The sequence below is a fragment of the Papaver somniferum genome, chromosome 5 (genome assembly GCF_003573695.1).
Source record: "Papaver somniferum cultivar HN1 chromosome 5, ASM357369v1, whole genome shotgun sequence".
Classification (NCBI taxonomy): domain Eukaryota; kingdom Viridiplantae; phylum Streptophyta; class Magnoliopsida; order Ranunculales; family Papaveraceae; genus Papaver; species Papaver somniferum.
In genome coordinates this window covers 93,385,697-93,404,270 of record NC_039362.1, presented here as the reverse complement: position 1 = coordinate 93,404,270, position 18,574 = coordinate 93,385,697, and the positions used below count along the sequence as shown (strand labels likewise).

Below are 18,574 nucleotides of genomic sequence, written 5' to 3'. Positions count from 1 at the left end.
GTGCTTGGTCCGTACATTAATGGGCCGGATGCGGATGTAATCTGCGAGATCCAACGGATTTTTAAAATGTGAATGCCGTCTTAAAATTCAGTTGGACGCCCGCACCCGTTACATTGCATATGTGTAAAAAAGTAGTTACACTTGATCCACTATATATTCATCTTATTTTTTCATCATTTACTTTCATCGAATTTTTGGGTTTTAAAATTGATAACTACATCTTGCCATTTATAATGATGATTTATAAATGGACAAATAGTCTCACATCGTTATAATCCGCTTAATTAACTTAAAATATAATATGGAAGGGCCTCTCCACTCATTGCCAATTGGTTTTGAGTTGGATGCCCATGTTCTAACATGGTATCAGAGCTAAGCCCTAGACCCAGACCTACGTACGCCAGGGTAGGCCGAGTTACTGGCCGAAGTGTTTAACCGATTTTGTCACTTGTGCACCCGGGGTGTAGGCCAGTGCCGATATTGGCCGAGGTGTTACCCCCTGATTTAGTCACTCACCTGTGTAGTTACCGATGGACTGGTAACTCGTACGTAGGTCCACGTGTGAGGCCCAGTGACTGGACTTACACGTGAGGAGGCGTGTGAAAGGACAAATAGTCTCACATCGTTATAATCCGCTTAATTAACTTAAAATATAATATGGAAGGGCCGCTCCACTCATTTCCAATTGGTTTTGAGTTGGATGCCCGCATACTTTAACATGGTATCAGAGCTAGGCCCGTACATGGGGTGTAGGCCGAATTAGCGGCCACCGTGACCGAATGACTAGTTCACATGTGTATCGTGACCGAATGACTGGTCACTCGTATGACCTGTACGTGGGGTGGACCGTGACCTAATGTCACCTGCACGCCCATGACCCACACGTGCGTAGGTCCACGTGTTAGGCCGAATGACTGGCCTTACACGTGAGGGAGGGTGTGAAAGGACAAGAGTCCCACATCACTAGTTTCCGCATAATGAACTTAAAATATAATATGGAAGGGTCGCTCCACTCATTGCCAATTGGTTTTGAGTTGGATGCCCGCAGACTTTAACAATTATGATTATCAATTAATAATATGATTTCAGGTGATTTTCCCGTGTTGTGGTTAAAAGCTGAACAAAGCTCTCTTCCTAGAGCATCTGGCCCCACTTGAGAATTTACACCAATAGGAAGCTTTTGTTTTTTCACATCAGTAATTTTGGGTATTTTCAACCATGTTTCTCTTTTTTTACCTCTCACGTTTCTGCTAAACCCTATTCTATTCGCTTCCTTTCAGGTTTTTCGTGAGATTCATATACTTATTTAGGCAACCCTAAATAAAAAAAAAAAACTCTGCAGAATCAGTCCACGAAATCAATAGAACTCATCTTGTCCACGAAATCAATAGAACTCATCTTCCTAAATATCTAAGAAAAATCTCTTTGAAAATGTTGTCCCAAAAATTAGTTTTTCTATAATCCTATTTTTCTTGATCTATGGACCAGCTTGAATCTGATGATTTGTTTGATCTATTTTGTCTGCAGCTGTAATATTAGTCTGTTTGCTACTTGCTTTTGAATATTTTTTGTGTTGTTGCTTCACTGATGTTTCTTTGTTGTTTTGTTACAGATTCCAATTTTTCTTATTTGTTTCATAGCCCTAATCTTCACCCTGCACCAACAAATCAAGTGAAGTCACGGGTAAAACCATCATCCGTCATCTCTATTTTTTTAAAAATTTTCTACTTTGATATACCCATTGGCATCAAGACTTACTTAGTGCTATACTCATTCGACATTGATTTTAGTTATTTGTGAAATTTACTTAACTTTTTTGGCTGTCTAACAAAGATTATAATTTCCCTTAGTTAATCCTGCTTTGGGTTTAATATTTAAAAAAATTCATAGAATTATGAATGAAATTAAGAAGGATATAAAATTGGTATATGAAAAGCCAATATTAGATAATGAGGTCCTTTGTTGCTCAATTTTTTTTGAATTTCTCAAATTATTCATAGAATTGTACTAACTTTATAGATCTAATACTATTTTACCGGAGGATATTCTTATATTCAAGTTTTTATGTGTGGAGGTAGTAACTTTTTGGATGTTGTAGGTAGCTAGCCAGCCTCTTCTTATCGGTGAAGCCATTTTTATTGGCAGTTGTCCATTTTTGGGATAAATTAGTTGTTTTCTATGTTCAGGAGACACTAAATGGTTACCAATTAATAATTATTTGAGAGCAAGACTGGATCATTTTAGTTATTTAGCCTTTCCACCTGAATTTAGAATATGCAAGGTCCAAGTTTGATGATGGTTTTTTGTAATGTTGCAGACTTTTTTTAAGCAAATGCTTCTGGTGAAACAACACGTAAGCTTCCCACTCTATGGTACTCACTTTATTCCAATCCCGTTCCCTATTTATGATGCATGTTTTCTTCTTCTCTTTTTCGTCAGTGAACATAGTTTTTCTTTGGTTTGGGTTTTTATTATCACTGAACATAGTTTTTTTTAGCAAATGCTTCTGGTTCACTATATGGTACCCTCTTTATCTCTTTCGCATTCCCCATTTGTGATGCATATTTGCCACTTCTCTTTTTTGTCAGTGAACATAGTTTTTCTTTGGTTTGGATTTTCATTTTAAATGAACCTAGTTTGTCATTGATTTGGGATTTTAAGGAATGGCAGCGAAGTCAGTTTATGGTCCGATTTTCAGAAATTCTTTTTTATTAAGATTCTTTGAGTTACGATACCCTGGTTTGCAGTATTAAGAATCTGTGGTGCAATGGTAGCGCATCTGACTCCATGTCAGAATGTTGCGTGTTCGATTCACGCCAGGTTCATTTTCCCATCTTTAGCTGCATTCATATCCGATTCCGGGTTATTTGTTCATAGCATTTGCATCTAATGTTGACTCCATAGATGACATTATTTGTTTGTTCTGTAGAACTGGAATGCATAACATATTGTTTTTCTCGAAATTACATCACTTGGGAACCATATCTGCTTTTGCGCCATGATAAACTCACTCAAATTACAGGGATTTGTTGGAATCAAAAACCTTGATTGATACAACTAGAATAAGGGGAGGAAAGGGGTTCAACCTAAGCTCCCCGAAATCATTTGAAATCATTTAGTCCTTCGGACTTCTTTGAAATTAGTTTTGGTGATGGTCTATTATCATTGAAAAGGTATTACTATTTTTACCTTATGTACAAGAACAATATAGTTCATATTCATTTTTATTCATCTTTTCCTCAACAGTTCAATGGTTTCCTAGGAATGTTGTATGTGATAAGAATTGGAATGTACGAAAGAAGTGTGAGAGATTGTTTGGCTAACACTGAAATAAATGGTTTTCTGAAAGATTATTGAAACCTAATGAGAAAGTTCATTTTCTAGTTCTGAAAAATTTAAGTTCTGCGCTTCCATGAAATATTGAGTAATTTAAGAAACTCAATTTTAATCCTGTACAGCCCATTTTTATCTGATTTCTGAAAGTCTCTCTTTATGCCTTTCAAGTGATATGGTATTTCTTTCTGATTCGTAAACACTGGGTACATAAATCCAGTCTAAGACAATAAATGATAATCTATTGGTCCAAGGGCTGTGACTCTGTTAATGATCATCTATTGGCATGTGGTATGTGTCAATTACCAAATAACTTGCGGTCGAGGCAAGAAAATCATCAGATTATGATGAAGAAATTATTCTAAAAACCCCTAGAAAAGAGGCATGAAAATCATCGGATTATGATGAAGAAATTATTCTAAAAACCCCTAGAAAAAAGGCATGAAAATCATCAGATTATGATGAAGAAATTATTCTAAAAATCCCTAGAAAAAAGAAAAACAACGAAGCGGTAGTTCTACTATCTGACGACGAGGCTTGAACATTAAAACAAAGAAATTCTTTTAGAATTATAATAAATTCTTTTCATGAACATAAAAATAAAGAAATTCTTTTAGAATTATAATAAATTCTTTTCATGTTTTGTGATTATTCCGCTTTTACTACTTTCATTTTTTTTAAAGCAATTACTACTTTTAATATATTATTATTGATAGTATTTAACTAGCACCAAAGCATAATTTTCTCAACAAACCATCTAGGCCCGTGCAAAGCACGGGCACAACACCTAGTTGTAAAAATAAAACCCATTGAGCCATCCACATCAACTCCGTCTATCCGCGCATCTATCAAACACAAATCAGTTGGATGTTGGATCAAATGTGAATGCTAAACTTGAAATTTGTCATGAATTTGATTGTACGTCGGCAAGGCTAAAACTGGTTCAATCCGGACCATGCTCATCGCGCGGAAATCATTGAAGTTGATTCAACTTTAAGCTTACTTCAAAATTGGGTTAATCGCGTCACTAGGCCCATAAAAAATTTCAAACCAGAGCCTCAGAACCCCAAGTTACAAATTGCAGCAATAAAGGGTACAAAGGCAGGCAACCTATAGGTGGCATGCCAAACACATCTATCTCTCTATCTTTCTCTATCATATACTATATATATATATTACTATCGTTTTCCTATGATGTATATCATATTCAGAAAGGAACAAAATTTGGTTAACATTGAATTTATCCGTTGTTCAAAGTCAAAAAAGTGTTCTTGATGACCCATCAAAACTTGGAAAGCATACTTACTACGTATACTCTTTTTGCCAGCATGCAGTGTGCTGCATAAAATTAAAGCACATTATAAACATGCAAATGCATGTATGAGCTAAGAAAGCGTAAGAATGCAAAACACGTTTTACCGACTCTTTCCTCATTTGAACATTCGATATCTTAGTGGAGAGTTTCTATGGCGTGATCTTCCTTGTTGTAGCCTTAAGTTTGAATCCTCTACGCTTCCACTATATTTAATGTATCTCTTACATGTTACATCATCTTCTGGTTCTTCTCAAAAGTCTCTTTGAGTTGTGCTATTTTGCACTATAAATATGCATTTCATCATCTATTTTCATAGCTTAAGATTTTACATCCATTTAATGAATCTATCTCTTGCATCTCTATGCTAAAAAACCTGACGGCTAAGTGCACACTCACTGTTTGCTTAATTGCCTATAAAGTAGAAACACTAGTTAATCTTTATTTTATGTAAGATGCAATGCTGTTTACAAAGTAAAAATAAGAAAAAGATCTTCCAAATGGAATAAGTTGGACAGAGTGGCAAGGGCCAAGGAGAATAAGTGGAGAGACGATCCTAAAAGCCAAGCTTTGAATACATTGTCACATTCCAATTTGGTGACAGTTAGTTGGTAAACTCCGAATCTGCCGAGCTATTTGGTTTTTAATGCATGCATGATTATGTTTCGCGAGTGTCGTAGACCATGCATCCACGACCACGAACAACTATAAATATCTAACTAATATCCGTATTGCATTGCTCAGCAGCAGTCTCAAAATGAAGAATAAATGTTTTGATAATTAGCTGGAATGAAGAATTATACACTTGGATGCATTCAATATTTGATTTTAAAATTTATATATAGTTGCTTAGCTTGTGGTACTTGAGGTGGTGTCGTGGTAATGTGGGCCGCGGTGGTCGCCCCAAAAAAGATGTGGGAGCAGTGGCGGTGCAGGTGCATAAAGGGGATTTTTAATTAAGGAGGCCCAGGATATACCGTACATAAAATTATCTTCAGGACAGCAACATTTGCCCTACCCGTGAGGCCAAATATCATGAGCTTCAAATTATCAAATTTTGATATATGATAAAGGTTTTCGCATTGATGTACATATAATCCAGTAACAAATAGAGTGATAATAGTTCAAGACTTCGAGTTATTCTACGACACTAGTTATGCAAATAAGAAAAGAAAACAATTCTAAATAGTGAGAGATATAATTATTAACAATAACCTAGAGATTTATTTTTGTATGAATTACGCCTTACATAGGTTATGAATTCAGAAAATGGGTTATTTAGCCAAAAATGTATTTTTCCTGGGTCAAATGGACATAGCATATTTTTAATGGGAACAGACTAAATTACCCTTACCTTTCTTCTCCATCTCTAGATAATATCGATCTCCCTCTCCACGATCTCCAAAACGGTTCTGCAACTGCTCTCCACCGTTTCCATAACTTTCTTCTTCTGCTCTCCACCATTTCCACAAATTTTTTCATCTGTTGTCGCTCCACATCTCCATAACTTTCTCCACCGTCTCTTCACCATCAACAGTATTAGAAAACTGGTTTCATCCACAGTCTCTTCACCATCAACACTATTAGAAAACTGGTTTCATCCGTCATCGGTTCGCCATCAACAGTATCGGAAATTGGTTTCATCCAACGTCTCTTCGACAGCGTCTGCAAAACACCAACACCACTACAGCATGAAAGGTTTCTAGGGTTTCAATCGATCAGTTCCACAAAATATCTCCTAGAACTCGTAAGTTTTGAAACCCTAACTCTATTATTGAATTTATTTTCAGAATTGCATGATTAATTTGTTGAATTGGTTGTTCTTATTTTCATTTCAGTAGATTAATGTGTTTTATTTTCATTTCAATTAGTATGTTTTAGATGAAATTGGTTTCATCTCAGTTATTTGAGTATTTTCAATATTATGAATGAAAATTGGTTGAAGTGTATATGAACTGGTTTCATCCAGTTTCTTCTAAGAATTAGGTTTCAAATTGCAGAAACTAGATGGAACTGTTTTCATCCAGTACTAATCTGCAGTGTATATTGTTTCAGCAGATTAAAACTAGATGAAAAGAGTTTCATCCAGGTTTAAAGATATATTTGCAGTGAACATGGAGATTTAGAACTTTACTGGAAAGATATTCGAGAACAAACTGATGAGTAACTGATGGAAATGCTACAAAAAAAATTAGAGCTTCTACTAATAGGCTCACTTGTATGAAAATAAAACTTGTTTGCTTCTCTTGTTGGTCCTAATTTTAACGAATATGAGACTAATAGCATGATAGTATTGTATGTTATGGATTTTATTTGAGATTTTGGTCCTAATTTTAACAGGATTTTATTTGGTTGGTGTATGAATTGTATGTTATGGATTGTATCTGGTTATGTTTTGGATTGATTGCATGAAATTGGTTTGCATCTGGTTACATAATAGGCATAGTCCAAGTGAATGAAACATGGTTTAGTGTGTGTGTTTATATTGAATGAATGCTTCGTTATTACTGGATGAAACTGATTTCGTCTTGTGTTTCAACAGGATGGGCCTGGTTTCATCATCCATTGCTACTAGTTGAATCTGTTATACATCTTATGTTTTTTCTGGATGAAACTGGTTTCATCTTATGTTATATATGATGAAACAATTATGCTCTAATATATAGGATGTAACTGGGTTTCATCTAGCTATTATATATAGGATGTAACTGGATTTAATCTGATACCTGCAGAAACTTGTTTTTATCTAGCTTTAAAGATAGGATGTAATTGATTTTCATCCAGATTTAAAATATGATTTAACTAGTTTCGATTCAAATTTTTGCAGGAAGCAATAGCAAGAAGAGTAAGAAGAGTGTTGATGCTGAAAAAATAACCAACACTGCAGATGAAACCAGTTTTCATCATGTCCAAGATTATTTTTGTCAGAGTGTACAAGTTGGATATTTCTTTTTCGTCATATTATATATGAAGAATGAAACCAGTTTCACTCTGACCAAAAAATATGTATTTTTCAGAATATGCAGGCTGAAACTGGTTTCATCCTTGCCAAAAATCTGTTGATGGTAAAACTTTTTCATAGAATTTTTGGAAGAATGACTGAGTGAATTTTTATAGCATATGATATATATAGCATCTCTACATCTAAATGTAATCCATATAGCATTACCTTGTTAGCTAAATGTGATCCATATGACATCTTTACAGTTAGGTTATGCACATATCACTAAGCCTAGCAAGTAGCAATTTTGCTTGGACTTGGAATGAGACTGAGTTTCTATGGCCTTGGAATGTGACGAAATATTATAGTGTACAACCCATCAATAAGATGGCCTTATTGATGCAGGGACATAAACTCATCTTATGTGCTTGTTTGCTTTTGCATTATGTAGTGGTATAATGCAATTCTTATAGTGTCTCCAAAGATGGCATGAAGAATCTGGTTTTCATCCAGTGATAATATATGATATAACTACTTTTCATGTAGCTTTAATATAGAATGTAACTGATTTTCATATAGATTTAAAAAAGGATGTAACTGGTTTCTCTATAAATTATCGCAAGAAGCAATAACAACAATAATGCTGAAGTAAGAGCCAAGAATGGGTATGATGTGAACGTGGATGGTGAATCAAACACAAGGAACATGCATGATGTGAACGTGATTGGCAAAATTGATAAAGAAAAGTTGGAGAAAAGGAAACTAATAAAGTTTATAACATATGTTGTTATTGGAGGTTGAACGATAAATAAAACCGTTGTTGTCATTAGGTGTTTTAGCAAATAGGTTGCTGCAAAAGGTTATTGATGTAGTTTAAACTTAAGTTTTTTATTTGTAAAACTTTTTTTCATATATTTATGAATCATGATGCATGTATCTTACTTGAAAGTCATTTAAATATGAAATGTTTTTACTTAAACTAGCATGTACTTCGAGTTGTCAATAATTTCACATAATTTTATTTCAGAATATGCAGGATGAAACCAGATCTATCCTAGAAGAAAATATATTTTTTTGTCATAATATACATGGTGAAACTGGTTTCATCCTGGCAAAAAAATATTATTGTGAGTTTGTGCAGGATGTATATGCTTTTGTCTCATAATATGCAGGATGAAACCAGTTTCACCGTGGCCAAGACATCTACAATTAAACAAGCAACAAAAGACATTTAAATATACTTGTCAAAAAAAAAAAATACTAGTTGCAATACTGAAATACAAACTAATGTACTCTTAAACATTGAAGTTCGACGAAGTCGTACAGACAATAACGTGATCACAAGGAAACATATTTGTATTCCAACGGTTATAGCTTCAATACACCTTTACAATATTAACAACATTCAAAACCCATTTTCATTTCACGTTCAATCATCACCCGGACCTCAACTGTTCCAACCAATTCAACTCAGTTAATGTAGCAAACACCAGTTCTATCTTCACCATTAAGCCACTTCTTCCTTCACACTTTCGCATAACCACCAACTGCAATTTATATTCTGAATGTCCTCTACATTCTCGCACAAACCAACACCTCAACCACCTTCACCGCTAACCACCAACACTATCCACCACCCCCATCACCTTCACACCCCACCATAGATCACCAGCGTTTGCCACCCAAACCCACTACGCACCACAAACAACACTCATCCCTAAACATTCACTGCACACTATATATACCCAAAAAAATCAAATTTTTGACTCCTATTACACAGTTGAAGCACAAAACATACAAACATCAAGAGCTACAATGGATGAATGTGGATACACTTATGCTTTAAAAACTGGAACAAAAATAAAATAAATTAGTTCACAAAGAACAAATGGACAGTTGAAAACCCAAGTATTATTAAAATGAAATTTGATTCGAAACTAAGCTATACTAAGAGATTTAGACAACCCTAGATAATCACGAGAAAAAACCCAAATTAACAAAAACAACATAAAGATAAATACTGGACCTTCAAATTATGAATCAAAGAAGTAATCGAAATACAATATGTACCAAACTTACAATACACGAAAAACAAAATCAAAATTGGAAGAAATCAGATTCGATTGGTTCGATCAAAACTATAATCAAACTATGTATCAAAATTTATTTAAAATACTAGAATCAAACTTATCGATTTGCATAAAGGTTAGAGATAAGTCTAATAGTAAGTCGAACGACGATTGAAACAAAAAATTAAAGCTCATATTCTTCAGATCTATATCTCAAAACTGGAGCTCCTTTTCTGTTCACATAGAAACCGAAATTTTTTGTTTTAGAAAAATGAGCGTACATATAAACTTATTCGGGACATTTTCATCAGTTACTTAAAATTTTCTAGTGATTCTGGGTGAAATATCCAAAATGGATAATTGAACAATATTTTTTTGATTCATGTCCATATAAATAGTATCAAAATATACAAGTCTATTTCACCCAGGAATTGTTGGTTTTGGTCTTTTTAACCAATTTTGTGTTATGAATTTGTTAGATTTATATATTCAGCCTAGTTTTAGGTCTAATTTTTATCAATCAAAAAAATATCGGCTACTTAGTAATGGTACTATGATTTTTTTGGAGCATAAACTCGTACATTTTTGTTTGATTCTAATGTATGAATTAAAATTAATCAACCAATGTGTAGGGCTAGCCGATGCTCAATTCCAATCTCTCAAAACACTAAATTTTCTACTAAATCTTGTAATTTATCAGCTGCTTTATTACATAATTTAGAATTAGCGGTACAGTGCTAGCTATTGACAGTACTAAGTAAATTCATAGCTTCAAGAAGAATATTTTATTTTCCCAAGCAATTGTTGTTGTAGAGTTTTTGATATAACTAATAAGCTCTTTGAGATCCGACCGTATGCTTATATGCCTTAATCGAAGTCACTTCTTCGAAAAATGCCAGACACTCTGCATATTCAGGTTTCAGAACTCCATTGATCGCTATAGCCCTCTAACCATGCATCTGCAAATCTTATACCAGCTATGTTTATATTCAGAGTCAAAATATGCATCGCAATTAAGAGTAATATAAGGGCAAGGAGATGGTTTCCACTTAGTTTGGGATAGAAATTTCATTGTTTAACCCTCTACTATTACAGCTTGAATCAGAAATAAATATTTTTTCTGTGTATGCAGCGAAAATTACTATTCTAATGGCAGTGTTTTGGGGATTAGGAGTTTTATTTTGGAAACACTTCAAATCTTCCCTTCCAAGAAGTACTGATATTCACAATAGAAGCACGATAGACAATCAGTAATCATGTATTGTATTATGGCATAGTATTTATAAAACTTCAAACAAGACAACATTAACAAGGGGTTAGTCGTGGGAGACTTGGAGGGATTTTAATACATTTTCAAGAGAGTTTTAGAATCACCTGTTAATGGTAGCGGAATTTAGAAGAATCTCTTATAATCTCTATTAGTCGTGGGCGAGTTTTGGGGAGCCTCTCAAAGTCCCTCAAAAAACCCTTAAAGTATCTGTTATTGGAAAATCCCTAGAGTTTTATTTGTGGAGGATTTTTCTAAATACCCTTAAAATCTTTGTTATTGGAAAATATCTAGACTTTTAAGGAGTTTAGGTTTCTAAGGATTTCTAGAGAGTTTCATATGTATTTTTGCTTTCATTGAAATCTCTCAAAAAAGGAGAAAGTTAAAAAATCCTAAGAGGAAAAACCATTAATAAAGAACTTCCTAGAACTCACTTTACCTGCTGATGTTCATAAAATTGAAATCATAACAAGAAAATATTTGATTAATAAGAACCCTAACATCAAAGGAAAAAAAAATGGTTTACAGTAAAAGATTGAAGAAGAGAATGGTTCATAGGAAAATATTTATAGAGCGAATAATATAATTCAAAACTTGAGATCGAATCACGGTGGAAGGAGTTTACTTCCACTAATAGATCGAATAAACACGATTAGATTTTCTTTTTTAAATAAATTACCATAGTTACGGCGCTTGGTAGGTTATGTTTTCTGAAGAATGGAAGAAAAAAAAATGAAAGAAAAAAGATGATATAGACTATAAGATAGAGCTATTCATCTTTCTAGACTCTCTCAAACTTCCTCTAATCAACTCCCCAAAATTCCCTTGATTCTTTCATACTCTCTAGACTTAAAACTCCTAAATCTCATAAACTCTTTAAACTCTCCTACAATCCTCTGAATCTTTCACGATCAACCTCCTATAAATTATGTATGCCACATAAAATCCACGTATAGTGGTCCAAATGAAAAGGCTAAAAAAGATATAGTAAGCAAAGAAAAATATAAACAGAAGATTGCCATTACCATCTCCATAAATCTGCAGTGTACTTCAGCAAGAATATGAGTCATTCCCATTGCCATACAATTAGTTTTATCCTCCATGTTAGACAACTAAATCTCAATGATGAAAAATACTTAGGCCTGCCTTTCTTTATTGGAAGGAATAAGAGAATTTCTTTCTCTATTCTTGTTGACAAAATGGAAATGGATACCAGATTATCAAGGTGGAGATGTGTTAACATGTCTGAAGCTGTCAGGTCTGTCATGGTGAGAAACGTCACTAATGCTATTCATGTTCATCATATGACAAGCTTCGAGCTTCCAGATTCAACCATTAAGAAGATGAATTCTACTCAACAAAAGTTCTGGAGGAAAAAGAAGACCAATAAAAGTAGAAAGCTTATAACATAGAAGGGTGTAAATGCTCCAAAAGAGGAGGTGGTTTAGGATTTAGAGATCTTCAAATTTTTAACAGAGCTTTATCAGCAAAGTCTGCATGGAGACTATGTACTGATAAAAGCTCTATTTTTTCTTAACCTTACAAGCTAAATACTTCCCAGATGGTGATGTTTTAACATTAAGAAGAGTTCTTCCTCAACTTGGTCCTGGACTAGTATTAGTTCTGAGTTAAATTTCATCCAAAACTACAATGCTTGGAGTATTGGAAATGGTCATAGTATACTCATTTGGAAACATAACTGGGTGCAGGGGCTTCATGTTCCTCCTATACCTAAAATTGGTGCCACAGATGCTGAACAATACAAGTATGTATATTAACTTTTTTTTTTCTGGTACTACAAGTTGGAATTCTGGTTTGGTTCTCTATCTATTTGAAGCCAGCACAGCAAGACTCATTCTCAGCATGAGTTTTTTTCCTCACTATGAAGACAAAATGGTATGGACTTTATAAAGGAATGGGCAGTTCTCAGTAAATCAGCATACAAAAAGATGTATGAAGAGCAAAACTCTAATGTTGTGGTCTCTCAAAGAATGAAGAATATTTTCAAGAAATTATGAAACTCCCTCTCCTACCAAGTATTATTCAATTCTTATGGAAGTGTATGTGAAGAATAATTCCCAACCAGAGATAAGCTCTCTTATGCTATTCAAAATGGAGGCCTCAGTTGTGCTTTATGTTCTCAAGTGGTTGAAACAACTTCTCATTGTATTCTAGAATGCTCTCTAGTAAAACTTGTCTGATTTAGTGTTCTGGGTATTCATTCTCCTGATAATATCAATCTTGTTGACAGGTTTTGCTCCTTATTTGATAACCTTCAAGCTGGTAATATCAATGAAGATAACATTTGCAGAATAGTAATAGTCGCTTGGTGTATTTGGATGCAGAGATGTGATAAAGTCTTCAAGGATACCACAGTCACTCCAGATACCATCATAGTAATTTGCAGGAAGTTCATACCAGAATACGAGGAAATGTCTCATAAAAAGTCTATCAACCCACATAGGCATAAAAAAAATAACTTGCACTGGTCTCCTGCTCCAAATGGATCTTTTACTATTAATTCGGATAGTTCTTATCGTAACAACTCTGGAGGTATTGGTCTCATTATTCGTCATTTTGTAGGTCATCACAGAGGATCAAAGTACATCTACCTAGCTGAGACATTAGGACAGGAGCAAGCATAGTGCAGTGGTCTATGGAAGGCTGTTAAGTGGGCAAAGGAGCTGGACATGCAGGAGGTTTATTTTGAACTGGACTCAAAGCTTGTGGTCGATGCTGTTAACAATGATGATTTCAACATTGACTGCAGATTACACAATCTTATTAGAGATATTAAGAATTTATTTCGGCGTTTTAGCTCTTGGTACTATGTTTATGTGCAAAAAGAGAAGAATAAAGTAGCGGACGTGCTGTCCAAGCTAGCTAGAATCGATAAACTTAATAGAGTTTGGCTATGTGATCCTCCTGCTAACATTCAAGATTTACTGGATGAGGAGATTTCTTATGTAAACTCTTAAATATCAATATATCTTTCCTTGAGTTTCAAAAAAAAATAAAAAAAACTAAACAGAAGAGGAATCATCAAAATAATGACTATCAAAAAATATTTAATGTCACTGGTAGTATAGTAATAAAATTATCAGCTACGGGAGTTTAAAATTCGGAACTGGTAGACACCAAATTTTTTACATGGAGTTAACTCTGGACTAATTAAGAAAATGAACGACCAAAACATACCACATTTGCCTAAAATTCTTAACCAGAAATTGCCGATTTTATTTTTTCTTTTGATCAGCAATTTTGATAATAATCACCAAACACCAACATTAGTGGAGGGTGATCACCAAACAAACAACTTCACAAAAATAATCACCAAACACCAACATTAGTGGAGGGTGATCACCAAACAAACAACTTCACACAAATAATCACCAAACACTCCACTAATTAATCAGCGATAATCAACAAACACTAATCAAATGATTGGCCGGTGTCCTATGACTCTCCCATCCCATACCACCTCTCGAATGATAACGATAGAATCATAGAAAATATATTAACCAATCTCGTTTTGACATTCTAAATCTTCTCCACCCAATTAAAATTCGATTATAGACAAATTGTGGACCTCACAATTGCTCTTTATTGCACAAAGTACCCCACCACCTGAGAAGGACAAGACAACAAACAAAAACAAAAAGACTGACTCGGTTAGTGACACGCAAGACCCACCTAGTTACTATCCTCAATCATCTCAAAGCCCAAAAAGTCTTCTAAAAGAGATCTAGAACACCCGTTAATGTTCCTGGATGTAAACACGCGTCAGTATTTACTTGGCTTAGCCGGCAAATTCACTGCTACCACAAAGTACTAAAGCAGCTATTTGTTTAAGACTCTCCCGAGTCGTGAATTCAGATATGCATGTGCGGATCAGATTTGTAGCTGACTCACTGTATAGTTTACTTCACGTGCTGAATCACTGTACTTGATCCATTCATTTTCTGTTCCTACCCACATTCTTTTACTAAAACGTAATCCAGGATAGCCTTGCCACATCATAATCCTCATTATTCTTCTTCTATATATCTCCCTACCCGTCTTCAAACTTTTTCCTTCCCTTTCTATATCTCTTTCTCTCTGAAAATTCATTTCTCTCTCTTTCAAGAACACAAAAGGATCAAAATCTTGTTTCATTTATTTTTTTCTTTGTTTGGAAGTATGGAGATTATTCCAGTTTTGAGCAGACTCAATGGTATTGAAGCTCGATTACAAAACCCATCTTTTATATCTAGAATTCTTCAAAATTTTACAGGAGGAATGACTGATAATATCTCTCAAATATCCAATTTTTGGACTCTGGGCGCTCTTATTATAGCTTTCATAGCAACTTTTACAAAATTCAAACTGATTCTTATCAGATTACAAAAAATTAGTAGAAAATTATTATTAATCTCATCATCACAACCATCTTCTTTTCTTCAACCATCTATTTCATCAGACGTTGATGATGATGATGAAACATGTTCATCATCAGGATCATCGATATCATCTCTATCAGATTTTGACTCAGAAGAAGAAGAAGAATACAGAATAAACGATGATGATCAAGATGATTTCAGAGTGGCAGGTTCGAGTAATTATGAAGAAGAACGAGGTCATTCGTTTACCTGGTCAGATTTTGCTAATAGAGGTAAAAATGTGGTTAAGACATGGCCAGAAGGGTTAAATTTAGGATTAGGATTAGGATTAGACAACTCATCTTGCAGCAGTCTTGTCTCCATGTTGGATTATGGTAAAAACAATCACGGCAGTAATTTCGGTACAAATTCTTCCTTTTTTGGTCAGTCAATGTTGTCACCTGCAGTAATTGTTTCAGCTGGATTAATCGAAAACAGTAAAAATGTTGCATTAAAAGTTTGGGATACACGAGTAGGGCGTCATATACCTGAGATTATTGCTGAATGGCAACCATGTTGGAAAAGAGTTTTGAGCAATGGGTGCCTTAATAATAACTCTGTGGATTTACGCAATGTCCGAGCTCCGGTGACCGACCACCAGAGTATAACACGATGGATTAATTTTGACCAATCCGACATTGTTAATGACGGAGATTTGCATGACATTGGTAATTATTTGGCCGGGACTAATGATTCTGTTCTATCGAGATGCTTATCTGCTTATTTTATCCTCTGAGCGAGTGACAAAAAAAAAATGCAAGCTAAATTATTTTATTCAAGGAAATGCATTATTTTTCTTGTGCAAATGTAAATATACCATTGCCTATTTTATTTAATAAATTTTGTTTTTTAATAAAATTGAAGTCTCATTTTATTATGGTTGCTTGATGTTGCTTTTTTCTCACTTACGAGAGGACTAACTGGGGCTTTAGTCTCAGCCGCCCTCCCAATCCACAAGTCTAATTTATTTATTTTTTAGCGAAATTTTAGGTTATCCATGTGTATTAGCCCGGGTCTGAAAAAAATAATCAGTTCTCCTTATCCGTCCCTGCTTTATCTTCTTTTTGGGTTGATGATTGGAATTTTCTTCTTTGGGTGTGAAGTGTATACCAAGAAGTTACAGGTCATTTGTTTTGTACAATGAGTACTCAACGTAATTTTGAAAATCCAGAAATAGGATTTCGTGTTTTAGCTTTTAAATCAACAATGATCCTTACCAATAAATGAGGAAAAATCATCTTAAGCAAGTGTACTTTCAACATTGCTAATAGGGGTTACTAATTTGTTTGGGGGTGTACCAACTCATAAGCAAAGAATGTTTTGTTGTTTCATATAGATTTTGATACACCCCTAAAAAAACCTGGCACCCCATTAGCAGCCATGTTTAATTTTAGCCCTTTCTAAGAAACTAACAGGTGGAATAAGTAAAAACTAACAGGCACGACTGTAATTTAAACACGAGGGATATGATTTTGATGCTCTATATGACGCGGCAGTTGAAAGTCATCAAATGTTGATTAACCCAAAAGGTATGTATATTAGTATGATGCTGTTAGGAAGGAACTTATGGAAGTTTTTTCTTCTATTATTTGGCGTAGGTGTCCAAATCATTTGAATTATTTTTTAAAACAGATCAAACGTATCTAATTAGTCAAATCTAATTGGAATTAGTAATGTATCAATGTCTATGTCGTGTAAACAAGTTTAGAAGCTGTTTTGTTCTTTAATTTTTTTCTCTGTTAACCCCACCGTAAAGTCTAATTGTTTATCAATGTTCCTATGTGATGATTCACATGTGAAAATGAGTTGTGAAATCTTAAAACAGTGTAATCCAAGATTTTAGTACTATTTCGGATCAAAAATAAAATTTAGAATTGGTCCTTCTCTAACTGTGTAAACTAATTCTCGAAAAAGATTTTGAACTATGGATTATCCTCAATTCTGAATCCTGAACTTGTTTACAAGTAGATGGAGCAAAAACGAAAAAAAGAAATGATGGCTTAAAAATTTGGCACCGACGATTACGAATGCCAAACTCAAATCGTTGCACTTCGGACTTAAATCATTATATTATCATCCAACAATTATATTACTGTACTACAATGATATCAGCCATATTATCATCCAACAATTATATTACTGTACTACAATGATATTAGCCCGTGAGAGACTCTGTACTACAATGATATCGGCCCGTGAGAGACTCTTGATTTGTGAATATGCGCAGGGGAGGGGAGAGTCCAAAAAGGAAAAAGAATTCTTGAATGGGGAATATCAGTATCGTGGTTGAAAAGGAACACGAAACAAAGAAAAGGGAATGTGCGTGGAGAGTTGGTATTTGTTTGTACCTACTACTAATCCTGCACTTAACTTTCAGTATATTAGAAACCAAGTACATTATCTCTAGGGATGCGATTTGACAAGCCACAAGAGGCAATAATAGAACTATAGTAGTGCCGATTTTGTGCTAAACTAACAACACACAAGCTAACAAGAAACAAAATGATCAAGTACTTTAATTAAGGGGTTCCGCCGTGCCGGTGTCTATAATCTATATATTAGCTGCCAACCAGTCAACCAGACAAACTTTTAGTATGATCAGATCAGATAAACATCATAAACTGCCCTCCTACGCCATGATTCATCATCTAGACCATTCAATTATATCCCCACACATTAATTATGATCCCTAGATTTGACTCAGTCTTTATATACAGTATTACTTCTTGAGATATGTATGATCTTGATCCCAGTACCATTTCACACCTCTGTCAGTTAGACGCGTTTGTATAACTGGAACCCATTTTAGATCCCACTAATCCTTGTTTTGTCTGTGTTTTAGCTGGATAATAAAATTATTATGATCTTTTCTATATGGTTATAATGAGGGCGTGGACTGTTTGTATTCATGGTACCACTAGCTTTATCATTCAAGATTTTTTATTTTTTAAGCAAAACCCTAAGAGACAATTTATTAATCCAAGGAAGAAGAAAATACAGAATGAAGGGGCATCAACCTGACCTCCAGAAACGAAGAGAAAAACAAAGAAGAAAAAAGATGTTTAAAGAAGAAAAAAGATGTTTTAACTGGACTCTTATCTTGTGCATGGATACATAATGTAGCATTTTATGAATTACTTGCAAATTAACTCCAAAATAAGAGAGCTGAAACTGTGTGCAATCTCTCAAATAGGAGCAACACCGCAACAAATGCTGCAAGTAATACTATTCGTC

At 34.4% G+C, this 18,574-nt stretch overlaps 1 protein-coding gene across 1 annotated transcript; it reads left to right on the top strand.

Moving 5' to 3' along the window:
- The first annotated feature begins 14,853 nt into the window (after window positions 1-14,853).
- On the top strand, window positions 14,854-16,217 carry LOC113282247. The gene has a single exon (XM_026531227.1). It carries the CDS (start codon window positions 15,102-15,104, stop codon window positions 16,074-16,076), a length of 975 nt encoding a protein of 324 aa, XP_026387012.1. The 5' UTR covers window positions 14,854-15,101; the 3' UTR covers window positions 16,077-16,217.
- Window positions 16,218-18,574: the final 2,357 nt, after the last annotated feature.

Coding starts and splice junctions, on each gene's coding strand:
- LOC113282247 (XM_026531227.1), top strand. CDS start 15,102: ATGGAGATTATTCCAGTTTTGAGCAGACTCAATGGTATTGAAGCTCGA.